Here is a 27,806-nt window from a genome sequence, read left to right as displayed (position 1 = left end):
AAACCTCCAACAACAACACAACAGCACCTCATCTCCAAAAAAAAAGCTCCAAAACCAAATGCAACCACCGAAATAGAAAATAAAAAGCTCCCCTGTTTTCTGGATTTTTTCATTATATTCTGCATCATATACCCAAATTTAGATATTTAAATGAGAAGCCTCATTATTCAAAATTCCTGCTGGACTCAAATGGGCCTTAGGAATTTCAGGGGGATGTGGTAGCTAAATTAGGACCTAACTGGTACTGAATCAAGAAGGGGAAGCCTTATAATAGAAAAGACAGATGACACACCCATTATCTTTTTTTTTTTTTGAAAGGGGAAGAAGTTAATTCATTATACTTAAGTTTCACCACCCATTTTCTGGATCTTGTGAATAGTAATGCTTTCATGGTTCATGTCTTAGCTGCTGAACACTTAGCTTTTCCTGTTAGTTAGTTTTAGCTGTATTTTCTGTGCCTCACAATCAAAACAATTTATTAAATGCAGGGATTCTGTTTCTTTGAAATACCTTACTGGAACCAACAATTTAATTAGTAAATTCTAAGATGTCCAAAGCATGTTGTTTCTCTGAGTATCAATTTTGATGAAGTTCCTGAACAGTAGGTGAATGTTCTTTTTTTCTACTTAATTTAATATGAAAAATGAAGATTAAAAAAATCCACCAACTTAATATTAGCGGTCTAAGATGCATGTTTGCTACATGATTACAGACTGTCAACACTACTCAGCTCCTAGACAAATTTCTTAAATTATATGGGGTTTTGTGCTGATATGTGGTATTTTTAGTAAAGGGTTTGTGACATTTTTATATGCTACAGATATTTTTGAGTTGGTTTTTTTGTTTGTTTGTTTGTTTTATTGTTGCAGAAAAAGGATAATGAGTTGTCTTCTAGTTTCACTTGGTTTTATTTAAGATAAAGGTTTTTATTCTAAAGCATTGAAATGTAGTTGGCTTTTTGTATATGCCTAGTACTAGAAATACACAGCATGTCTTAAATTTGTGTTTACTTTTATGTCTTTATTGTAAGACAAGTTATACCAAGGCTTTTTTAGTTCCTCAAACTTCTTGAAGCAGACAGTGTGAATTAAATATGACTAAACTTGCTTCTGTTTAAACAATTTTGTTCTCTTCTTGCATACCCATGCACCTAATATTCCTTTAACCTGTGCTCAGCATCATCTAACACTCTCTGACCCTTCTTAACTCATCTCCCTTGCTTTAACCTGTTTGGATTCTGTTCCCTCTCCTTTTCCAAGAAGTCTTTTTCTCTGACAGTCATCAGATCATTACTTCACTCCCCTAAGAGCTGACTGCAAAACCATTTCTGTCTGTACTGCTCAAACCCCCTTGAGCCTTTAAGGTTAAAGCTGAAGAAAAGCACTGCCGAAGCTGTTGAGTCTGAATGGTTGAAGTGTCACTGTGTATAACTTCTTACCCTACAGTTCAGCACCAAAGTTTATAAACATAAACCTTAACATATGCTTTTGCTAAATACAAACAATGCATAATTCCTATATGTCAAAACTGCTCTAGTTGAAGATTTTTAAACATTTTAGAAAATCTGTGTTGCCATATTGTGCACCTTGAGGGGTGGGTAGGCAAAATGAATGTATGCAAACTAAAGAAAATTATACAATTTTAAGCTTTACTTACTTTTCCAGAGCTAGGCTCTCTTCTGTAATAACCAAGTGATGTCATAATCAAAATACATCTGAAATCTGTATGGAGAAAATAATCTAGTTTGGACTAATAGTTTTCCATAAATACATAGTTTGGAAAGTCCAGAATCTTTATGGTCACTCTTGCACTGTATGATGTCTAAACTTAGCACTCTTGGACATGAATTACAGAGAGGACTCTTACTTTATGTACCATAATTTATATCCAGGAATGCAAAGTTACTATTCATACTGTTGAACACAATGTTTTAACTTTTAAGTTCCCCTCTAAACCTCACCTACCTACCTACCTACCTTCACCTTGTATGTGCCTTCTTTCATGTGCTAATTTTGTTGGCTATCTTCTTGTGACCATACATAAAAACAATTAGTGTGATTTATTGCTTATTGGTAGTTGGAGTTTACACAAAGCCCTAATAAAGTAATTTTCAGCTGTGCAGGGAATTTCCTCCTATATGTATATATATGTCTTTAATTTCACTTCTGATAGTATTTGTTGCATCAGAATTATTTTTTTTTTTACTTTTATATTTGACAAATACTGTCAAAATATACTTCTGACTCAGTACAATAGTGAATAAAATCTGTTTTCTTTGCACAGATATGGTCATATGCAATGAAGTTAAGTGTAACAAATGTGTTCAAAACTAGAGGGTTTATATACTCTAAGTAGAATGCAAAAAGCATTTACTGGCTATTTTAAAAAAGGGTCTTTTTTATAGCTCTGTGTGGAGGAAACATAACTGCAATGAATGGCACCATATACTCTCCAGGATACCCTGATGAGTATCCAAATTTTCAAGACTGCTTCTGGCTTGTAAGAGTACCACCTGGGAATGGAATTTACATCAATTTCACAGTTCTCCAAACAGAGCCAATATATGATTTCATAACTGTCTGGTAAGAAAACACTTTTGGCTTTTGTTTAATCTTCATGTGACACTACATAACCAAATATGAATTTAAAAGAATAGATTTGTGATTTTTCCCCTTGAAACTGGTGTTCTCTCTAGGAGAAATAACTGACTTGCAGCAATCCATGTTTTCCAATGGACCATTCTCTAGTTAACCCTGGACAAGAAATCAAAAATAATAGTGTGTCTCAGCTTGTCAGCAAAGAAAAGCATACAGAGGTATTCTATAATAACTCGTCAGTAATTAAGAGAAATAATACTTAAGAAAGGAATGATAAGGAGTTTAGATGTATGTATTAGTGTTTTAGAGAAGGACTATTATAAACTAAAGTAGGGCAACACTTCATTAATTTCTTCCAAATTGGCTTCTTTTATTCTTAAAATTACATAAATGAGAGGATCTTTTTGTATTTGGCTGTGACAAAATTAATTGAGCCAACAATAACTGTAAACAAATTCTATTCTCTGTGTACTTGAATCCATGTCTGCCATGGCTCTCTGCGTGATAACCCTCAGCAGCAGCCTATCACATTAATCCCTCCACCACATATTTGAAGACATTTAATGGCTTTAGTCCTCATTTGTACACATGTGTAAAAATTGCTTTATATACATGATGGCTATTTAATTATGTAGCCTACACCATTTCTGAGATACTTTTTTATTTACAGTGCAGATCAAAAATTTTATAGCAGTTTCCAATGCAAAAAAACACCATTTAATTCACAATTCAAATACTTCCAAGCATACAATTTCCCCACTAAAACAGAAGGGAAAGGCTCAATGCGCCATGATTTGGAAAAATATATTACTACAAAAATTTCAAAATAAAATATATTCATATTTTTATTTTTTAAAATATATTATGCTAATAACTATTAAAAAAAAACCTTTAAAACACCTATTTCTTACCATTTGACAATTCTAATCTGGACGGAAGCTAGGATGAACATTTAATACTCTTAAATCATGATGCTGTCCTCTGTACAGTTCCACTGTTGTTTAGTACTAAATTTGATTTGATTTTTATATTAAATAGAGTATTTCATTTCTCCATAAGGTAGCAATGATCTTTCAAGCATTACATGTATTGTCTAAATCATAATAAATAGTACAAAATAATATCAATACATTCATATGAAGAAGGATTAAAGAAATTAATCAGATGCATATCATACTCAGTTTTGGTTAAAGCTACCAATAATTATATTAATACCTACCTGTAGTGGCAAACCATGACACTGAGTCAAAAAGACATGACCATTTATATAAAATTCATAACATAGCAACACATTGATTGAGAAAACTCTCACTCACTCATAAAAATAATCTTTAAATCAATTCTTATCTATCCATATATACTATAAGCTATAAATTATAACATTAAAACTGTTAATTAGAGGAGAAAAACCAATTTTAAAAATGCTGGCAACAGAGCACATCTCAAATTAACTTAGAATAATAATTGCAAATAAAATGTTCATTTATTAATGTCAACGTCCAGTTTTCAAGGGGAATCTTGTATTCAGGAGTCTATAAGAATTTTGGGTTTATTTTTGCCAAAGCCAATATTCATTATTGTCTTTTTATTTATTCTATTATTTAATTACAACAACACTATTTATCTCTTAATTTTCCTAGAAATTGTCAGATTCAAAAGACTGGAGGACATGAACAGTTATTAGTTTTATTTATTTTCTGATGGCCACATTTGAAAGTATAGATACAAAAATGTGATCAGAGGTTGGGGCAAGTAGATGAAGTACAATCACAAATTCAGTAATTTTGAGTTGGCTGAAATTTTTATTAGAAAATAAGAATTTGACTTTCAAATGGTGGTTGAATTAATATTCAGTCCACACACAGGAAGGTCTTCAGCCATTGTTGTCTATTTTATCTTACTTTAGTTGTCTCATGCCTTTTACTATAATCTCAGGAAAAATTAGTGCATTCACTTAAAATTTAGAGAAATCATATTAATTTTTTGGAGCAAAGAAATAAAGAAAAGAAAGAAAAAAAATTATTCTGTTTGTTTTTCTTAGGGATGGACCAGACCAAACTTCCCCTCAAATTGGACAATTTAGTGGCAACACTGCACTAGAATCAGTCTATAGCACTTCCAATCAGATTCTGATAAAGTTTCACAGTGACTTTACTACCAGTGGCTTCTTTGTACTTAGTTATCATGGTAAGTGTGACAAATTAAACTTTTTCACTGTTTTTACTGGTCACTGGAGGCAGACAAGGCATAAAAAAATCTGTTGCTTTTTCTAAGAGTTGCTTTTATTAATATGATTGGCCACTGCTAGGGTAATGCAAACATATGAAAGATTTACATGAATGATGAAAATAAGTTATTTCCTTGACCAGATATTAAAATTTACTATTATTCAAATAAAAATAAAAATATTGCACTATGATGAGACATGAACAAAGAAGACAGCATCAAGATCCTAAAGTTCAAGGTGCACAAACATTTACTTTTTATGATGCTTCTAAAAAGCGTTTGAACCCTAAGTGTTTTTGGAGGACATTAAATTTCTTTTTGACATTTGGATATTTTGGAGTAAGTGTGGTTTTAGTAGAGATGCCAGTGCTAGTGAACTATACCTATGATATATTCTTAACTACACTGTATAGGTCAATGATAGTAAACTACATAGTGTAGTTAATGTTAATTAACTTGAATTAAATACTGACTGAATGAAAATGTGTATGAATTAATTCACTGAATTCTACCTCTTTTTGTAGTCATCCAGGCCCTCTGTGGCCAATTGTCTTGTACATTGATAGAATTATTAGAAAAAAGATTGAGAAGTAAGGGTGGGTTTAGGTGCTTTGTTAATGCCCATTGGATTGAACATTCTAGGAAACATGAAAAGACTACATCCTGTGTTTTGGATCCTGGTCAAATTCTGTGACTAGAAGATTTTCTTTTTGGCTTATTAAAGACAGCAGTGAATAAAGATAGACAGAATGTATGGGATTAAAGGACCTTTAAGCTAAGCAAAACAAAAGAGAAAAATACATAAAGCCTATAATGAAAAAACCATCAGCAATTGATTATGGCGCAGAGACTCTAGAAGGGATAGGCAGAGAGGAATCAGAATTTCTACTCCAAATCTTGGCATCTATATTGCATGTATCAAATTGCAAAGGACAAAAGGATATTTTGTATTAATTAATGAGTTCATATATATCTACTAATATATCAATATATGACCGAATGTATGCTAAAATGCTCGTGGCATCATAGAATTATTCAGATTGGAAGAGACCTTTTAGATCATCAAGTCCAACTATAGACCCAACACTGCCAATTCTACCTCTAAACCATGTTGATAAATAGCACTTTACATGTCTGTAAATACTTCCAGGGATGGTGACTCCACCTCTTCCCTGGACAGCCTGTTCCAGTGCTTGGCAATCTTTCGGTTAACACATTTTTACTAGTATCCAATCTCATGTGGAGTAACATAGGCTATTTCTTCTGGTTTAGTAATTTGCTAGTATTAAAGGGTCTCTAAAGATTTCCTATTACTTGTTTCTTTTGTTGTGAAAATTTTCATACACAGGTGTGGGCCCTAATGTGCAATAAAGATGCAAACTGAGCAGCACAAATATTACTTATAAAGAAACTTAAAACTATTTTTTTACTAATGCTGTCAAGATAAATAAATCTCTCTGTATCTTTGAGTCTGTGATCCTTCATATCTGAACAAAAATTATAGTAATAAAGGAAAGGCAGTCAAGGAGTCAAATAAATGCAAGGAGTAAAATTTATTTAAAATAAATAATTTTGGGATTAAAATTAATGATACTCCTAATACCATAAAATGAGAGACATTTGAGATAAATTGTAGGAGTTCTTTATTGAATCAATTTTTAATTATGTTCACGATTTTTATTATTATTTTTCTTAATATGTAAACAGCACAGCTGTTTCCTGTTTAATTGGTGTGTTTTATTGGTTTGGCTTTCTGACTCACTGATTTAAGTAGATCTTCATTACTTGATTGAAGAAAAGGAGTGTAATAGGAAGATATCAAATAAGAGTGACTCATTAGTAACAAAAGGTTTTACAGTATAAATTTTGTGATTTTCAAAAGTTTGACCAATTAGAGTACTAAAGGATCCAATCACATGAAGCAACCAAGAATGTGTATTACTGAAGCTGAACTATCATCTGCTATAAATAGATGGTATTTTGTGCTGAAGAGAAATGCTATAAACCAATGCTGTATGAAAATGTAATATTAATGAAAACCAAGCATACTTCATCCTGAACGTATACTTTAACACAGGAAAGACTCCATTGTAGGTAAAAAATATGTCAAAGTGATTTCTTTTGTCAGATTTATGTCCTAATCGTATTAAGATCAGATTGTATTTTGTCTGTCTCCAAACATGGGCCCATTTTCATTGGATCTCTGGGAAAAAAAAAAAAAATCAATCTATATCACTTCTGCATACACTTCCTACTTATTTTTTATTTATTTGACGTGGTTACCTTGCCTGGCTGTTGCATCATGTGCTAAGTCTCAGAACATTATTTCGTGTCAAACTAAAATGAGAATTTTGAAAGCAGGATTATTCTCTGACATTATCTACAGGTTATGTGCACTCCACAACCTTTTATTTATTAGGAAATTTCTCATTCATAATGCTTCTGTCCATTAGTTATGCTGCCTTTGTGTAGAATTGTTGGGATTCCAAAACCTGTATTTATTGCAAGGTTTCAAAAGTGGAAGAGTTCAAAAGTAAAATTGTGTCATGAAAAAAAAAAAAAGCACAATAATGATTGAAAATAAAAAAAAAATTAATTTTTGATTGGAAATGCTCAAGTGATAAAATTGGCAACCACTTCTAAACTTCTTGTGTTATTTGTGAAGAGGATTTCACCACTAAAACTAAATAACTAATTGAGAATGTAGACACAACATCCAATGTTTTCACGTCCTTTCTTTTGATTCTTTTGAAAGTTTCAATATAAATTGAGTTTTTATGTTTATCCTGCTAATGTGGATATTAAATCTGTTATTTCATGGCTATGATCACTATGTTGAGAATGTCAACTGTGCTTTGTTCCTGTTTATAGCCTATCAGCTCCGTGTCTGCCAGCCTCCAGCAAATATACCAAATGCTGAAATTCTAGCTGAGGATGACGAATTTGAAATAGGTAATATTAAAACAAAATAAAATTAAAGCACAAAATTTGTTTATGAGATAAATTTACTGTGCACAGTATGCTTTTCAGAATGGAAATCATGCCTGTAATATTTTAGATTTTTATTTGAAAATACATTTTTAAAGAAATAGTTCTTCTTCCTTATGCATACTGAATCCCATTCATGTTTCAGAGATAACAAATAAGTAACAATAACTCTTTGTAATTGACTTAATTTTAAAATACATTTTTCATAGAATTCAATGTAAAACATTATATTACACTGAAGCAGATAAACAAAATCTATAAGAAAACATGTAGACAATGGTATGTTCTGTACTAGAATTAATATTCTGTGACCTAAAAAGTAAAATCAAATTTGTAAAAGTTATGAGGGTCAGAGAAGGGGATGACACTGACTGTCTGAGACATGTCAATAATATTACTTAGCCACCTATATTTCAAAAAAATATCATTTATGATCTGATTTCAGATGTCTGGTGAGCTAGTTTGGCTCACGTGACAGCAAAGAACATAATTTTTTAGTATATGGACCAATACATGATTATTTATATAGGTCACAAAAAGAAATTACTTTTTTTTTTTCCTTCTTTCTCTGTAATATGGGCCAAAGAGAACTGCTGGGATATGCATGGTTTTTACTTTTATTGGTATATAAAACTATATGAATTTTTGTTTTCTTAATTCAGAAATGAAAATGTCTTCTTTTCAGAGTGCCAGATCTAGATAGTAACAACAAATCCATTTGCTATTTAATTTTTTCCCCTCAGGATTATATGAAATACAGACTTGATCTTAGACCTTTATTTAGTTCCATAAAGGTTATCCTATAAATTATATTGCTTAAAATGCTGTGGACATTTGGTTCACATAGCATTAGTCAAACCCAGACAACTTAGCAAACTATCTAATAAATAACGTGGTGGAAAGGAGTGATAGATGCAGCACAGTGTGCAAGACAAAGCTCATTTACCGCATTTCTTAGACTAATCAAAGTTGTTTATGCCAGAGGTCATTTAGCCCATTGTATAATATGGTGGTAAGAAACTTCATTAATCAATAATGTTTTCAAAGCTAAAAGTCCCAGTTAATTGCTGTTTAATGCTGCTTTTGTTTGTGTGTTTTGCCCCGTGTTGTTTTTCTGAACAGGAGACATAATAAGGTACCAGTGCCAACCAGGCTTTACGCTGGTGGGTAATGAGATTCTGACATGCCGACTGGGGGAAAGACTCCAGATGGACGGAGCACCACCTACTTGTCAAGGTTTTTTTTTCCTTTTTATTTTCCTCCTGCCAGACCAGTTCAGTGGTGATTCCTTAAATAACTTCTTTACATAAGACAGCATACTGAAACATTTCAGATTTTTGATAATTTATCCCAATATATCACTCTATGCTTTGTTTTGTTTTGTATATGTCAGATATTAATGCAAAATAATTAGTAATCTTTTAATGAACTTCACTTGGTGTGTCCTTCTCCAGTAATTTAAATTCAGTAACATATCCATAAAACAGTCATGATGAAAGATTTTTTTGGGCAAAAGTAAATTGATTGTGAACAAATCAACTAAATTTACAAGTAAAACATTGATATTTTACTGTTTCTTAGCATTTTCTAAAATTATAAAATAGTGCACAATATAGATGCTAAGAAATTAAACATCAGTGTATTAATTTCTAGGAATTTATTATTACTATAATATTCACCTAAGCTTTCAGCTGAGAATAAAAAAAATGTTATATAAATATACTCTTTGCCTTCATTCCTGGAAAACTGGAAGGGTCTACTCTTACAACTGAATAAGCTGTTTTTGCCTGATTTTATGGACAAAACTATGCTGAAGTCAAAATCATTCACAGCACTGAGTGTGGTTCTTAAAAATTCAAAATGAAATTGAAATGTGAGCTTCATATGGACTTTTACACTAATAATGTCTGAAAATCCAGACATTTAGTTACCAATGTGTCTAGAAATGGCTTTCAACACCCCAGTTTAAATTTAAATCCTAACTTGGCATATGTATAGCATTTAATAGGTGGAAAACCATAGTAACCTCCAGTCATTGCTTTAAATGTTAAAATGATGTAATATTAGATAGGGAAAATAGAGACATGTGTGCTGATCCTGAAGTGTTCTCTCAGTGCATGTTTCTGAAGGCATATTTGTATTCAATGCAAGACCCAAGACAAAACCTCAAGAATGATGACTTCATTTACCAGAGCTAATCTTTTATCTGCCACATATGAATGCTAAACATTGGTTCCAATGATAAGTATTAAATCAATGCCCTTATAATTTCTCTTTAAAGCCAAATGAAATTAACATGGTCTTCAGAGTTAGATTAATAAAATTAAAAAGAAAATTGCAAAAGAATTTGTCAAATTGTGTTAAAAATGACCAGTCCTACTGGCAACCTAGAGAAAAAAAGTAGCATCTTTTCTTTTTCTTTATTAATCTGATGTCTAAGTTTGAAGACCACAATATGTAAGTTACATTTTAGTAATGAAAATGAATACAGAGCTTCATGGAATCTAAAGGCAGCAAAAATACATGCCAAAAAAATCCTGTCCTTCATGATTTTACTACATCACATTGGTCTATGGGTAAGCTACCATACTTCATTGTGCAGAGTGCAACACACTGTGTAGGAGTCACTTTCAAGGAAATGTCTCAGTTCTTCTGTTGGTTCATATTAGTATTAGTTTACAAATTCTTTTCACTGGTAGAACTTTTTCTAACCTAATACTGCTAATTCCTAGTGCTTTGACTTGTGCATGTGTTATATGCTTTAGCCAGTATAGCGGCATTCAATTTAATTTTTCTTTAATTTTTGACTTGAAATAAATTGATACCTACATTCAAAATTAATCCATAAGTAAATCTGAAGAATGCTGCTGAGCAAAATTTAAGTAACATAAGACTACTTTTAGTCTTGAATCTAAAATATTGCAGTAAAGATATACTAGACAAATGAGGAATTACTAAAAAAAATTGAGGCAAACTGTATTTATATTTATTTGGTAATTTTAGTTATTACAAGTTAGTTTATATCACATTTAATGCTATTTAAAACTATGTCACTTTTTTTTTCCTCCATTTTTTTACTCTGTGTGTGTGTGTCAGCTGGATGAGCATTTCTTAAAATTCTTGCAGATTTCCTTTAGATGTGAAAATAGTCACTAAATTCCACCAGTTTAGCCAAATTCTATCACCTTATTTAGTTAAAATACTGTCCAAACAAAGCATAGAACTTAGCCTTTCATTTTCTTTTAAATTATCTTCTACTCTCATGATAAAATGAAAATTTCAGATTAAGAAGATTCAAACTATATTTTGCATCATAATAAGGGGACCCTGAAAAAATTCTTTAATGGAATCTCTTAATTGCATCTCAGATACATTTTCTCTAATTCACATGAAACTTACCTACCCAATTCTCAAGGGACTCTGTTTAACAGAAACAATCTTTAAATTCTCTATGCAATTCCTGAGGGTTCTTTAGCCCAAAATCCTGAAATAAAGGACAGTTTGTAAGGTGAAACCAGCGGCAAATAAATGAGTGTAGCTAGATTACTGGTATGCTCTTCCTGCCACTTATTTTTTTTATAAATATATGTCTGTATGTACATATAAAGCTGAGAGGATTACTTTGTTCATTTTCTTGAGATATGTGCCACAAGTGGTATAGCACTGTAGTTTGTTAGTCAGATTCCTGCCATATGAGAATTGTTAAGTGGCATGGAGTTGGTGTGTTCAATCTCTTCTTTAGTAATTGAAACAAGCATGGGCTGAGAAACAACTTTTGAAGTTTAGCAACTGGATGGTAATTTGCAGCTGATATACACATATTTTTAAAATATATGGGCAGATACAGTTTTTCAAGCTCAGTTTGCATGCGTTTGCAGAGGGTTGGGCAAGATGATCTTCAAAAGTCACTTCCAACCCAAATATTATATGATTCTTACAAAGTTTTTTAATGAAGATGAATGCTCCTTTTCTATCCATTTCTCTGCTTTCCTATTTGCTTTATCTCTCTTCATAATCTAATAACTTTTTCAACATAAAACCTGATTTTTCTAATTGAGACAATGTTATTTCCAGAGTTCTTCAGAAAACTAAGATCCTATTATTTTTCTTGCGTAACTCAGGACTAGCTCATTTTCATGTAGGAGTTAGTTGTCAGTATAAAAAGATTTCAAAGCTCCTGTTTAGCAGTGTTAGGTTATGAATATACTAAAGGCATTTGTTTATATATCATGAGGAAAACATATTTTTTGAAAAAACTTTCAATAACATGATAATGCCAACTATTCCTATTTAATGAGATGGTTATTCTTGTAAACCGAGTGAATCCAGATAAATTCAAAATTAAATCCTTTCATCATATTTTAAATCACCATGTTGCTCAATTTAAAGAAATAGAATGTGTAATCCAGATCTTTAAACTCAGAAAATCTCATCAATCACATGAAATAGAAATAATGGGCTTTAGTTTTTTTTGCCAAATTTTCTGTTTCACAGTTCTCTGTCCAGCCAACGAAATGCGTCTGGATTCAACAGGCGTAATACTGAGCCCTGGATATCCTGACAGCTACCCCAACCTCCAGATGTGCGCGTGGACCATTACTGTGGAAAAGGGTTATAATATCAGCATGTTCTTTGAATTCTTCCAGACAGAAAAAGAATTTGATATACTTGAGGTTTTTGATGGTAACTATAGTATACTTAACTTTGGATGATACCTTTTCTATATAATTGAGTTTTTATATTGTATCTGTCTAAATACTATTGTTTATGCATATCATAATTTTTCAGTATAAAAAAATCTTAGGCAATTCTTTTGATTTGTTATGTTAAAAACAACTGTTGGATTACTTTATTTTAAAATTGTACTGCACGCTGGACTTAAAAATAATTTTTTTTTGAGCAAATATATAACTTCCAGTTATAACATATTTCAATTTTTTAATTCAAATTAATTTGGCATTTGCTTGAAAAATGTTTTGCATATATGTTAATTGTGTGCATATATTTTATTGTATGCTATTTTATGCCTTGTAACTCCTTTTTCCTTCTTTTTTTTCCTTCCTTTGTACCAAGGACCAAATAGTCATAGCCCATTGCTCATATCTCTCAGTGGGGACTATTCATCTTCTCTAAATATTACCAGCAATGGCCATGAAGTATTTCTCCGGTGGTCAGCAGATCATGGCACCAATAAAAAAGGTTTCAGGATAAGATATATAGGTATGCAAATGTGACTTTTTATAATGTGCATAAAATTTCAATGTGCAACAATTTGTTTATGAGAAAAGGCTATGTTTGGCATCCTTAATTAGCCAAACTGAAAGGAAATCCAATCTGTTCTATATATATGAAACTAATGCCCCTCATCTTGATAGAAAAAAAAAAATCCCCACACGTGCTCTGTAGAGAATTAATAAAAGACAGGGCTATAAAATGGCATAAGCCTGTACTATAGATAAAAGAAGCAGCTTTCTCCTTCCCTCTCCCATTTAATTGCACTTGGGTGCCTCTTCATACTGGGGTGTTGTTCTAACAAGATCTTTATGTAATTCATCATTAAGAATTTTGGTGGGTCAGGGGAAAGCACTGCAATGAGGCAGGAGTAAACAGCTAGAAAGTGGCAAATGTGAGACCCTGAAGGGTTGAGCTCTTTAATTTAAGGTTCAACGGAAGCAGCAGTCAACATTAAAAGAGATACATTAGTATGTAAAAAAGCTGGTATTTTATGTGTTATTAATTCAAATTAACATATTTATATGTGGAAATAGTACCTGACAAAGCCAGACATTAGTAAAATGGCTTTTACAGAATTATTATATAGTATTTATTTTACTGGAAAATATTTTAATTATTCAAGCTAAAGTAGATTTGTTGCAATTTAAAGCAATTGCATAAAATCTATATTTCAATTTTTTTATGATGACCAAAGATATGAAATCCACACAAAGAAGAATACTGGGAATAGTATCTGTAGATTTGAGAGAAGTTATTGACATAAAAGATGTTTCATTTCACAAGGTGGATAAAGATATAAAGAATAAGTATAAAATTCTTTCTGCTGAGTTGTTTTGGTTTTGTTTTTGTTTTTTTTTTTGTTTTCCTCAGTTTTTGGCTACATCACAATTGGAGAAAAATATTACAATCATATATACCACAAAATCATATCAGTTCCATCTTTTCCTTTAGGAGAGGACAGTTTTCTCAGACTTAAAATGTTTGTTGTTCATTAGGTAAAATTTGCTGTTTACTAGGCAAAAATTAATATATGCTATCGATTTTCATTTCCTGTAATCCGTTTTGGATCTGTTAAAAGAGAAAGAGAAAATTCTTCCAAGTCTTTCCTTACAGGCAGAGAGAGAGAACTGTTGAGAGGCAGACAGGAAATATTTTCTAGTGGTCTGTTTCACATAACAAATACTGGTATGTCTCTGTATCTATCAAAAAGTGTAAGTCAGGAGACATTTAGTGTAAGGAAGAAAATACTTTCATAGCATGTGGTCTGAAAGATATAGCAGTAGTTCTGATTCTGCTCTTTGCTTTAGTATGTTTAATAAATTTTTTTTGTAAATAGACATTCTGGTTAGAGGAAGCTTTCACGTGAGAAAAACATTTACCTGAAGTCATGAGACGTGGAAAAGTTTAAAGAGCAAGTGAAGCAGCAGTTCTCTATTTTCAAGTTATCAACATTTCTTCAAAGCATAAAGGAAGCACTTGGAAACAAGCTTCCAGCACACTTTTCTTTCCTACAAAAAGGGAAGACAGCCTTTATGGCTAGCAGCTATTAATCAAATTGATCAGAGATCAAGTTAAACTTTTACACAATCAAAATTCATCTTAAAGTGGTTACCAGCTTATAAGAGCCTTCTGGTCCACTGCTATGAGTGGACAAGACAGCCAAACCTAAATTACTTGGTACTCAATAAATAAGGAAGTTAACAAAAACATAGTAAGTAATCAGTATTTAATGTCAGAGTTGTTAAATACATAAATAATTTCAGATTATAATAACTGTAACTCTTAGAGATATTTTTTGGTCTCATATTGAGTTATGATTTTTTTCATAGTCTAGATAAGACTTCTGTAAGACTTAATGTGTTCTAATTAAATCAACAACTAAAAGCAGCAGATTTGGTATTTTTGCCATGGACTTATGGTGATAGTCATAAATATCATTAAAATCTATTTTTAATGTTTGACTTCAGTGTATCACAGAACTTAAATGAAAGAACTTATTTAGAACCAGAAAAAAAGGACTATTTGAAAAGAGTTATGTTAGGATGCACTAGTTGTTTCCCTCTTTCAAAAATTTATATACTACTGAAATGTATACAATTGCAATAAATTTCATCATAAACTAAATAATAAATAATAAAAAAACCCCAAACATAAAAGCTATAGCTAATTATAAAAGTGAACTATCACTCTATTTTTTTTACTGAAACCTGAATCTTGTAAATAGATTATAAAGCTCTATTTTTATCACCTTTATATTTTGTGAAATTGGTCAATGCATGCATTATCATACATAAATTAAAACTTTTAGCAATATTTTCTCAGTGTCCAATCAGATGCCCACTGAGTTCAACAAGAATTTCTCAAGAATTGCTACATGAATTCTGAGCACATATTTTATTCCTTTAATATTTATGTTTAAAGCTCTCTACTGCAGCACCCCAGAGTCGCCCCCGCACGGTTTCATTGTCAGTCAGACAGGTGGACAGCTCAACAGCATGGTCCGCTGGGCGTGCGACCGCGGCTTTCGGCTCATCGGGAAAAGTACTGCCATCTGCAGGAAGTCTCCATACGGATATTACTCATGGGATGTTCCAGTTCCAGCTTGTCAAGGTAAACTCTTTGGTTAAAAAAAACCCATAATCTAAGAAACTTTCTTTTTCGGCATCAGTTTTCTGACTTGAAGTGAATAGAAGGGAAGTGTTTCACCGTCGTACTTCTTTGCTAAAATTTTTCAACCTCATAAAAACAAATGCACTTTAAAGAAACAGCATTTCAAGAGGAGCTAATAAGACTGACATACAAAAAACACTGCTTTAACATTCAGCAAAGAATGTTTAAGAACTTCATTTTGGTCCAATAATAATTTCTGAAATTTCACATAAGTCTTCAAAATTCTGGTGTTCTTTGAGAACTAATATAATTAAGGTTTTCCAAGGGCTGTGTATATTTTTAATGTATATCTTTGGAACTGGAACTATGTTCTGAAGTTTGCGAAAAAGGAATATATTTTAATGTTTCAATTTGATTAACCATGTTGTCCAAGCTGACATGTAATGACCAAACATTTCTATGATAAATCTATTTTAATGAATTTTGGATATTTCCTATTTGTCTTTTTTTTTTTTCCTGTCAAAGTATCTGATGTGGCAAGAACTTTTTCTGATTTTTTTTTTTTTTTGCATTTTCCCCTAACTAAAAGGTAATTTTCATAGAATCATACAAGGGTTTTCTTGGAAGGGACCTTAAAGATGTAGTTCCAATCCCTCTGGGATGTGCAGGAGCACTGTTCACCCAACCAGGTTGCTTAAAGCCAGTGACCTGGCCTTGAATACTTCCAGGGATGGAGCATCCACAACTTCTCTGGGCATCTTTTCTATGCAATTTTCTACAAAAGTGAAATTCAATTCAAAACTGCTGTAAACTCAAATGTCATTGGGTGACCTTTGGGAGATCTTTTATTTATTTAAAAGTCTGTTATCAAGGCTTGCTGGTTTGCATCTTGTTTCTTAAAAATTTAGGGGTAAGGGACAGATATATTTTTCTTGTGCCACAATGACTGTTAACATGGATAATATGACTCAAAATTTATCAAGTCATTAATGGAGATTTTTTAATAGTGAAGGAGTAATTAATTTCAATGACAGATATAGGCCATCTCAGGTTGCAGCTAGAATGTATCTGATATATATTTTACTGACTGGTAAAAGAGACAGTGTGAATTATGTGCATTATGTGAATAAGCAATATTGTAGAATTTGTTGGTGCTTAGGATTGCAATCAACACTGTTTACATGTTATAAATTTTTTGCAAATTTTTAATTTTATGCACTGCTGAATGCTGGCCCTGGTGTAACACAATGGACATTGCTCGGGCAACTCTTGTAATTGTCTCAAAGCTCTTATTATCATTAAGGTGCTTCTGAAGGAAGAGGTTAAGCTAGGCTAGTTATGCAGTGAAGAGTGTTACTGGGTTATACAAGCATATAGTTATCATCTTGGAACAGATAGATCTTCCTAATCTTCAATCCAAGCTATTGAGGAATTTAAAAGAAATAAACATGGTCACATGTTTTCATTCTAGTGTCATAGAAATTGTTTCTTTCTTTGGTGATGAGAGGTGAAATAGTAGTTTTAACAGATATTCAGTAAAAGATGGAAGGTGAATATTCTTGTTTAATTAGCGTGTCACTTTTTATCTCTCTGGGGTCATGTTCTCATACCCTCTAAAGCTTTGAATTAAATTATAGTTTCTTGGGATCTTCAATTTCTTAATCAAGGTTTTCTTATTTTTTTTTCAATGTGTGTCTCTCCTTGCCAATGGATACTGTGACGGTCATTAGGTATAAGTTCTTATGGTTGCCAAGATGGGGTGATAGCAAATTAGAAATAGTTTTCTGCGATCTTTTCAGCTGAATGTGCCTGTACTCTAGTTTTTCTTTTTCTTAAATTTCCATGTCCTATGTAAGGGGTTTTTTTATGGCAATGCAAGCATATTTTAACACTGATTCTTATACCTCTGTTCTGCAAGTTGTTATAGGATTGGTGCTTTACCTGTGTCTTAGCTGTGATTATTAGCTTTGGTACTGTGCCACACAGTTGTTATATTGCTTATGAAGCAAATCAGTTTTATGTCAGATCAGCTCCCAGTAGGGGCAAAAATAGATTGCAGTCTTTTTTTTTTCCCAAGTATTTATACATAGTCTGAGAGGATTAACCGTCCTGTGTGGGCATGATAGATACTTTCTTAGGGCTCGAGATTTGACTTCAAAGTAAGGTACTTCAGACTTACATGTCTAAGCCCTTTTTTTTCACTTTTTTTTTTTTTTTTTTTTTTTGATCTGACCTACATTAGATATATGGTTTCAGAAAGTAGAAAAGGGTTAGTTTTTACTTTTAGTACCCAAACAGACAATTTATTAGAACCATATCTTCTCTTGGTACATTATTTTTGTTAAAGAAAATAAATAAAATAGTAGCTTATACCTTTTTTTCAGTTTTCAGCTTTCTTCTCTAAGAGATAGAGGAGCCAGCAAGGAGAGGTGCTATGCTGGGTATTTTTCTCAGCAACAAGCAGAGACTGATGAGGAATATAAAGCTGAAGGGTGCAGTGACTGTGAAATTCTAGGGTACAAAATCCTTAGAGAAGAGAGAAGGGTGGATGCTAGCTGGTCTTGACTTCAGAAGAATAGAATTTGACCACTTCAGGGATTTGCTTGGTAGAGTACCATGGAATAAAGCCTTAGATTTAAAGCTTTATAGACAAAGATAATTGGTTAATAGTCAAAGGATCACTTCTTCCAAGCTCAGAAAAGTTGCATCCTCAGAAATGTTGTCAAAGAGAAAGCCAGTTAGAAACTTCAGGATACCTGCCTGGAAAAGCAAGGAGCTTCTGTACAAAAGAAAATACAAAAACAAAGCCTAGAGAGGTGGAAGTGAGGACAGGCATCTGGGAGGAGTACAGACAAGTTGTCCAAGCAGCTGTGGATCTGGTTAGGAAAGCTAGAGCCTTGATAAAATCAATCTGTCCATTTTTTTCATGGGCACAAAATCAGCTTCTAAAGTACATTGGTGATAAAATGAAGACTAGGGCAAATGGTGGGCCCTGTCCAGAAGGATACAAGAGACCTGGTCACCTGGGACATGGCAAAAGCTGAGTTACTCAGCAGTGGTTTTGACTCAGTCTTTGCTGACAAGTGCTACAGTCTCTCTTCACAAGTCACAGATGACAAAGATGAGAACTAAAGCCTACAGGGAGCCTGAAGAGGGACTTTTCACAAGGGTATACAGCAAAAGGATAGTGGGAATTGATTTAAAATTAAAGAGGATCAGTTCACATTACACACCAGGAGGGAATTCCTTATTGTGAAGGTGGTGGGGCACTGAAGAAGTTACTCAGAGGAGCTGTAGATGCACCATTCCTGGCAGTGTTCAAGTCCAGGCTGGACTGGGCTTTAAGCAATCTGATGTAGTAAATGATGTTCCTGCCCATTGCAGAGGGAACTAGATCTTTAGGACCCCTTTCACCCCAGGCCATTTTATGATTCTATGATTCAGTATTTTAAAAAGGGTATTTTTCTTCTGCTTTCCAGGTGGAAAATATAGAATACTGAAAGGTCATTTTAGTGATTTGCCAGAGGTCACAAAATACAACTGATGGAAGAAATCTGAACATAAATCATATGACACAGAAACACAGAAAGAGTGTTTCTCAGACTGGTGCCTTACTGATTCAGCCATGCTGGTCATATTTTTTTCCAGATATTTTCTATTCCCTTTTCTTTTTTGTCATCTGCATTTAGAATTCTTAGCTGCAGAGTTATGAACCATTATTTTTATTTTTTACTTTCTCCATCAAAATGCAAAAGCTTCATTTGACTCAGTTCCCTAAAATTTTAAGAAAATTTATTTCCATGCTTAAAACACACATTAATGAGTTAAAAATTAATTTTTATGAATTTAAGACTAGTGATTTTTGCAATGCATAAGCTCTCTGAGGTCAGTATAAACTTATATTGGAGACATAAAATCTTTGTCTTTCCCTCTACTCAGCAATATCTTGTGGAATTCCTAAAGCTCCACTAAATGGTGGGATATTAACTACAGATTACTTGGTTGGCACCCGTGTTACTTATTTTTGCAATGATGGATACAGGCTATCAGCCAAAGAGCTTACTACTGCAGTCTGCCAGCCCGATGGTACCTGGAGCAATCACAATAAAACACCTCGCTGTGTAGGTGAGTAACATGTAAAAAGTATCTGGTGAGTAAAAACCTGTCTGTATATTTTGTAGTTTATCTCTGGCACAAGTCTTCACATGACTTAAACTTTCATCTTCAGGTTACTTTAATCTATGAATTATTTGCTAGTATTAAATTATTATGAAATACACATATGAAGTATATGTAACTAAGACATGCTGAAACTTAACAGCATAAGCAGAATAAACATGCTAGAGCTTATAGAATACAATCAAACTAATAATTAATTTGCAGTTAAATCAGAGTTAATGATTGCACAGGTTTTCTACAAAAGGCATCTCTTCAGTGATAGCTGCATAATTCATGTACTGTTAGCAAATCCCTTTTACTATCCAGAATTGCAAAACCTGGTATAATTGTTTGAAACTGCTGATTATTATTTATATTCATCGCATTATTATAGTCCTACACCATCTAAACTTGGGGGAAAATCACTGCAGGGAAAATGCATTTAACTCCCAAAATGAAGTGGATATCAGCAGTTACAAATGGGATATGAAAACCCAGGTGATTGTAAGAGCAATATGGGGTTGTCAGTGTCTCATGCACATTAGGATTCGGTTTATCTCACCCACTTAATTTTGGAAATGAAAGCAAATTAAGATTGGAGTGTTTTTCAAGTATTTCTCCTTTCTCCTTTTTTTTTTTTCCTTGTTCTTGAAAATTTCATTCTGTCATGAATTTTTCTCTTTCTAAAGAACCAATGAAAATAGAGCAAAACAAAGTTGGAAAGATTGTTATGCTTCTTATACTATTTTTTATACTATTAGTGTTGTAGAATGCTTTTGTTCCTTTTCTGGAGGAAGAACCCTTAGAATTAAGAAACAAGACAAAAATATATAGCTGTTGAAAAAGCAACCTGTATATGGTATTATTTCTTCTGTCACCAGTGTGAAGCCTCTCAAAGTCTTTCATATCTCATAGAGTTTACTTGTGTAGAAAACTAATTTCTGTATTTAAATTCACTTAAGATTTTAGTAAAGATTCTGGTGCCTGATATAAAATTTCACAGAAGGGCCATCTACAGTGAATTCAGCTATGGTAAACTCCTATCTACACCAACTGCATCACTCTGCACATACAATCCCTTCTGTTTCTGGATGAAAATTAATTAAATGAGAAAACTCATACCCTCTAACCACAGTCAATTTCAAGTACAGCCTCAGTTTTCAAAGATTATATCAGTGTGTTTAAAATACATTTTTGATTAATAATGGTATAAATTTTCCCAATTCGCCTGAACTAAGCCACCAACATATATGTCTTTTTGTTATTTTGGAAGTTGTTACATGTCCGAGCATCAATTCTTTTACCCTGGAACATGGAAGATGGAGAATAGTAAATGGTTCACACTATGAGTATAAAACAAAAGTAGTTTTCAGCTGTGATCCTGGGTATTATGGTTTGGGACCAGCATCTATTGAATGTCTTGCTAATGGCACCTGGAGTTGGAGAAATGAGCGGCCTTACTGCCAAAGTAAGTACATCTTTTATCTGCATCTGCTATACAGACTTCAGGAAAAAATACTTTATTGGGTGAACTAGAAATGAACTAATTTAGCATTCAAAACCATAAATTAGAAAAAGTGTTTCTTGCCTGGAATTACTGAGTATCCTAAAGATTGTTATTTACAAATATAATACATTAGATTTAGTGACAAGGACATATCTGTAGGCACACTTCTGGAGTTTAAAGGTCCCTAAATTTATAAAGGTACAAAGAAAATATTTTCCTATATGTTTATTTTAGATCAGGAATGCTGTATAGTCTTGTAAAGTGCAAAAACTTTGTCTCCTGTCTGCACACTTGATAAATAAAATAATCTCTCCTTTCAGGTAGTTGCCATGTATTGTGCATTTGCACGTATCTACATCATTCCTACATTAGCTGGTATGCTGGTAACCAGCAATAGTTAATTTCAAAAAAAAAAATAATATTCAGATATTTAAATCAGCTAAAGATGTAGCTAGATTGTGTTTCCCTCCCATACTGCTGTGAAAAGCACATGTCTTTATAAATTTACATGTAGACATCTCTTTTTCAAAACCGGGGGGTTTTTGTTACACTTTGAAGCTGCAAAACTCTTTCTCTTTATGGAACACGGTGTGACGTACCCTCTGACAGAGTGGGATACAGAGTGGGATACAACTGTGCTTTTGGTTCCTGTATCAAAAATGTATATATCTCCATGTTTATGTATAAGTACAAAAATATCTAAAAAAGCCTGTAGATAAACAAGATATTTGTTTATACAATTTACATTTCTAGTTTATTGACTAGACATATGAACAAAAAGAGGTTTAAAAATGCATTTTCAAACACAGATTAATTATACTGGAAATTAATCTTAATTTTGAGTTCTTTATAACTGGAAATCTAATATATAATTTAGAGAATTTTTAAAAGTTAATTGCAATATTTCATATCTCTAGTGCTAAAAATATGGTGAATTTCTCTGTATCTATATCTCTGTGCATATTCTACATACTAAATTTGTATTTGTATCTCTTTTTACTTTAAAAGACAAACTTCTTTTAGCTATGTTTTGAGAAGCTTTATTTGAAATATTATGGCTTATTTTCTTCTAGGCATAAAGTGTGCTACCTAATTTCAGGCTCTTTTTTACTACTAATAAAATGGTTTTTGTTAATTATTAAAAGAAAATTGACAGAGAAATATGTTATATTGATTGAAAAGATGCTTTCAATTGTAAATAAATAGAAATTAATTTCATCAATATAATTCACTCTTTATAAAAATGTAATGTGTGAATGCTAGGAAAGGCATTTCACTATGTTCTAAAAGACCAAAATGGTCCCTTACCAAAGAAGCACATCTAAATCTCATAGCAATTGTGATATTCCAGTATGCAGAATGTACTTGATAAAACCAAGGTAATTAAACAGCATTCAATAATGTTCTGAGGGTTTTTTTTAACTTTACAGAAATTATTTCAATTGTTCTTCCTCCTCTCTTAAGTATAATTTCTGGGGAAGGAATAGTTTTTATTTGCAGGTTTTTAATCTATGATTTCTACAGATTTCTCCAAAATACTTCAAGGTATGAAATTTATTTATCTGATTGACTGGTGGATAAATATTTTTGGTTAATGTGATTCTCAGCTGTACACTTATGTTTTGTTTTTGTTTTGCCATGAAGTTATTTCCTGTGGAGAACTTCCTACACCTCCAAATGGGAATAAGATTGGAACTCAAATCACATACGGATCTACAGCTATATTTACTTGTGACTCAGGATACATGCTAGTTGGCTCTGCAGTGAGGGAATGTCTGTCATCTGGACTCTGGAGAGGAATTGAGACCAGATGTTTAGGTATGGATATTACTGTCATGACTTGTCCATTTTCTTTCTTTTTAGGAGACAAAAGTAAGCAAAGTGATCTGCTAGTCCTTTCTATTAGCAGATACATTGAAGAGAGCTCTGCATGTATGTGGCTGGGCTGCATTGTTTTTCTCATCAAATTAGAACTATATATTTTCAAAATTTTTATTATCGTCACAATTGCAAAATCTGTGTTACTGTATTTTTGCATATGTCCTTAAAGTACAACTATACATAAGCAACAAGACAGATTGATTCCATATGTGCCAGACCTAATACAAATCCTCAGTAAAATATCTGCATAGTAGATCTGAACTAAGTGGTTGTGTCATAGAATTAAACTGTATTCTTGAAAAGATACAGAAGGAGGAAAAAAAATTGCAGAAACTTTGACAGGACCTCTCTTATTTATGAGAAAAAGCTGCTATCCAGATGCTTTTTACAAAATTTGAGACCCGTTACTTGTACAAGGTTAGGCCTCTTCTCTTATTTAATATACTCAGACATTGTTGCCTGAATTATTTATGATTAAAATGAACACATGAAACAATTTCAGGGCTTCTTTCTGATTCATTATCTTTTATACCTTGAGCTGGGTTATTATATTTACTATAGAGACATAGGTTTTAACTCTATATTTAACCAAAATTTTAATTTCAGTTGAAATCAAAAGTATGTTAGTATTCTGATTCAGCATGAAATATATGACATATATTTCATGTATATGACATATATGACATGTATCTCATTTGCAGAGGCATGAATATATAACAGAATATCCATAAACTGATACTCTCAGACAGCTGAACTAGCATGTACATTAAAGATAGGGGTTTGTTGCAATACCTCTTTGTACAGATTGCCATTCACCTTTTTAAAGTGCTTTTAATCCTAAATATTTTTTCTCCTGTAACACAGCATTATTTGCTAATATTTACTTAAGTGAATGACTCATGAATGAGCAAAATTTTTGCTTATTAGGCTACAAATCTGCAGCTGGAATGTTCCCTGGCGTACAACAGAGAGGGATAGAGACTTTGTTTATGTCTCACTATAACAATGGAAACCCTTGATATTCTTCATCTTCTAAATTGTCAGCAACTGCAAGATGTTCTAAATCTAAATTTTTGAAGCATCATACTATGCGCGTAATCAAAGTGTTCTGCTTTTTTTCTTGTTTGCCTGTTTTTTTTTATTTTTACTGATTTTTCTGCATAAGTTACAGCTGTTGAAATTTGGAGAAATGTAAAAATTTTTCTTCAGAAAAATAATAGTATAAAAACAGATAACTTGGATGCTACTTGTGAATAGTACCTTGGAAAAATACTTGCATTTAAGAATTTTTCCAAAATAACTTCATGCCAAGTGAAGACCAGCACAGAATGAATTGAATTTCTCCTACATTTGCATGTAGAAATAAAATTGTAATATAATTTAATAACATTAACAGATTACATAATCTTTACTTGCAACTTAAAAGAGGATCGTTATTTCTTGGTAGAGATTCATTATTATTCAGTTCATAGACTGTAATGCCCAGTAACAGTAAAAAGTTAAGTAAACAACTATATGACTAGAGGACAAAAACAGTTATCTAAACCAAACCTATAGTATCAGACTAATAGCACTATAGTAAATCTTATAATGCATATCTTTAAAGGTTTATTATGGCAAATTGTCGAAGACAACATGAAAACAAGTATTACTCAGAAAAATTAGAATATACATCATATACAGCATGCAAAAAAAAAATGTATACCTTGCTTAAAAAAAATAAAATAAAGAAAAGATAGTGACAAAGTAAATTTATCAAAGGGAGAGAGTCATGGCTGCCATCATTTCTCTTACAACAACACTGCTTACTGTATAACATCACCATGCAGGAATGAGTGCCCTGCAGACTCAGAATAACTCAGTTCAATTCTTGTTTCTTACATAAGAAATTTGAGACTTAAGATAGAGGCATGAGACCAGCTAATGGCAAATCAGAAATAAGAAATATTTTTAAGAAGGTTGTTGTAAGAAAGTGGAGGAAATGGAGGAAATAAAAGAAGTATTAGAATGTGGGAGAAAGGAGATCAAATACAGCAGGATGACCTCAGAGTAGGTATTTTAGCAGTTCAAGAATTAATTTTTGTGCAACTTGTCAGTCATATTCATTATCTACTTCGGATCTTTTCATGCTCTTAATTGTAAACATTTTTTACAACAGCTTTTCCACATTTGCTTTCTGAAAAGTGTAGTTTTTATTGAACTGAAGTGATTACCAGTTATGAAGATGCCCTTCTTCATATATACCCTTAGGTATATATTTAGATGACATACATGAAATCCTACAGGACAAAATAATAACCTTTTCAAGTATTTTGTTTTAAAATGCACTTTTTTTTTTTTCAAAAGGGCTACTGAAATATTACATTTAATTGTTGTATTAAATGGCCTGATTTTAATTCCAGGTATGTGTAATTTTAAATATTTATGAAAGGTAGAATAAAGACGAATCTAAATATCTGCAGTAGAACTTTAAATTAGTTTGTGGTGAACCTAATCAGATATAGATGAGAATTAGAACTGAGGTAAGCTTTAAATCATCAAAAGTATTGATTAAAATCCAAGTTATGTTATTCCATGACATTGTGAACAGTAGTGCATGGTTTTGATGACAGCCATAATAGTGTGAGAATTTGATGATAGGTTTCTCAGCTTTTTTTGTCTTTTCTCATTCTGACTTCTTTTACTAAAAGATGGATAATTTATGGATAATGAATCCATGGCAAAACCAGAACACTTAACACAACTGCCTTCCTTTCTCAATCACACTTTTTTTTCTTTAAATAATACCTAATGATAAAGTAGAATTTCATGGGTAATCACATTATTATAATAGTAGGAAATGGATTTCTTGGTCCTTATTCTCCATAGCTGATGAAAAGAAACAATGTTCAAATTGAAAAAACAAATGAAACAAAACAGAATAGAGCTTCTGAAGTAATTCTGTTGTCAAAGTTTAAAAAATTAAATGTTTCAGGACATTTTATTGTGAAAAAACCACATTAGTCTTTTAGAAAAAAATAACAAGCAAAGACTAAAATCATGACAGTTGTGTCTCCTAGGTTACAAACTGTCTCTCACTATTTATTATGCTTGATCTTTTTCTGTCCTGGTAACTCTGAAACTGTCTATGTAATAAATCCTGAGAAACATTGGAACAGATTTTTACTGAATATCCTACTTATAAAAAGAGACTGACAAATCTGAGATTTTTTTATACATTTTTCTCTTGGAGAACTACTTAAATATTCAACAAGAAATTGATTATTCTTTTGTCTGTTTACAGGAAAACTTTGTATATTTACGGTATATACAGACTACTTATTTACAATTTTGCTTTCTTTGCACATTTGCATATTTTGAATTATTTCCTTTATTTATGGCATTAATCTTGTTTGCTTTAATTTAATTTCAGGAATAACAGTGATCATAAAAACATATATTATCATATTTTAGAAAGTTTTTCTTTTTTAGTGTATTTATTTTAATGCCTGTAATCAGATAATTAGTAAACTGGGCATTTCCTAGAGTAGAAGTACATTGTGTCTACTTTAATAACTCTATAGTACTTTCAGATAAACTTTAGAATTAACTAGTACATGAATGGTGAAAAGCATTTCTTAAGATTTCTCTAATACAGATTTTTTCTTTCCCTTTTTTCAGAATATTACTGGGTATTTTTTGCCTTTTAAAATGTTTAATCTATTATTTTGGTTAACATTTTAGACAGCTTAGTCAAAAACACTTGAGAAAGTAAAAGTAAAGTAAAGAGTAGTAAAGTAAAGTAAAGAAAGTAAAAAAAGAAAGTAAAGAGAAGTATAGCATGCTTTAAAAAGTCTTTCTGTTAGATACAGTTCTTCTTATATATAATGGAGCAGCTTTTTTTCTTAAATTATTGCAAAGAATTCTGCTTTCTTCCTAGGCCCTTACTAATTTTTAATGTAATGTACAAAATTCCATACTTCTCTTTAGGGGTTATCTAACTGAGCTTCTCTCACTTGTTCTAGTTGCATGACTGACAGTAATTTTAAATGTTGCTTAGACATCTCATCAATGAAAACTACATGAAAAGACAGCAAAAAATATGCTTTTCAACCAACACTTAAACTCTAAGGAAAGATATCTTATGCACATTTCTCCCTTTTGTTGATTGTTGAGCTAACTCCAGGTTTTCATATTTCTTGAACTTGTGACTCGATCTTCTTCATCTCAACTGTACAAAAACTAACATTTATTTATTAATTCCTTCTTCTTTTTCAATTCCTCATGACATCTAAACATCCTGATAAAACAGATCTATTGATATTCTCTCCCTTGTTTACCAAAAATCATTGCTGTTATTTCATATGGGATAGACTCAGCAACTTCAGTAACAATAGTTTTGTTCACTTCTGCATATTAGTATTAAATCTCAAATAAAGATAAATAATGAAATATGATTAAATTTTTAAAGGTCTGTAAGATTTCATATTTTGTTGTTAATTGTGACATGATTAAATGATGTAAATTCAGTTCATTTGGAGATCACTTTTATAAAGTGTCCCTATGAATTAAAATGCAAAAATGAAGAATTACATTTATTTGATTAATAAGACATAAGGAAGTGT

The 27,806-nt window shown here is 32.0% G+C and overlaps 1 protein-coding gene across 4 annotated transcripts in view; it reads left to right on the top strand.

The window, feature by feature from the left end:
• The window catches only part of CSMD3 (CUB and Sushi multiple domains 3), a 574,229-nt gene that overhangs the window by 483,234 nt on the left and 63,189 nt on the right, over positions 1–27,806 (top strand). For all 4 annotated transcript variants that reach the window (XM_032747038.3, XM_032747036.3, XM_032747040.3 and 1 more), the window contains 10 exons: positions 2,405–2,582; positions 4,639–4,784; positions 7,695–7,775; positions 8,934–9,047; positions 12,306–12,494; positions 12,885–13,031; positions 15,468–15,656; positions 19,596–19,781; positions 21,088–21,282; positions 22,966–23,139. In XM_032747038.3, the coding sequence (XP_032602929.2) occupies positions 2,405–2,582; positions 4,639–4,784; positions 7,695–7,775; positions 8,934–9,047; positions 12,306–12,494; positions 12,885–13,031; positions 15,468–15,656; positions 19,596–19,781; positions 21,088–21,282; positions 22,966–23,139 (1,599 nt within the window). The remainder of the gene's footprint in view (positions 1–2,404; positions 2,583–4,638; positions 4,785–7,694; positions 7,776–8,933; positions 9,048–12,305; positions 12,495–12,884; positions 13,032–15,467; positions 15,657–19,595; positions 19,782–21,087; positions 21,283–22,965; positions 23,140–27,806) is intronic.

This window comes from Taeniopygia guttata, chromosome 2 (assembly GCF_048771995.1).
Source record: "Taeniopygia guttata chromosome 2, bTaeGut7.mat, whole genome shotgun sequence".
Lineage (NCBI taxonomy): Eukaryota > Metazoa > Chordata > Aves > Passeriformes > Estrildidae > Taeniopygia > Taeniopygia guttata.
This window is presented reverse-complemented; position numbering and strand designations above follow the sequence as displayed.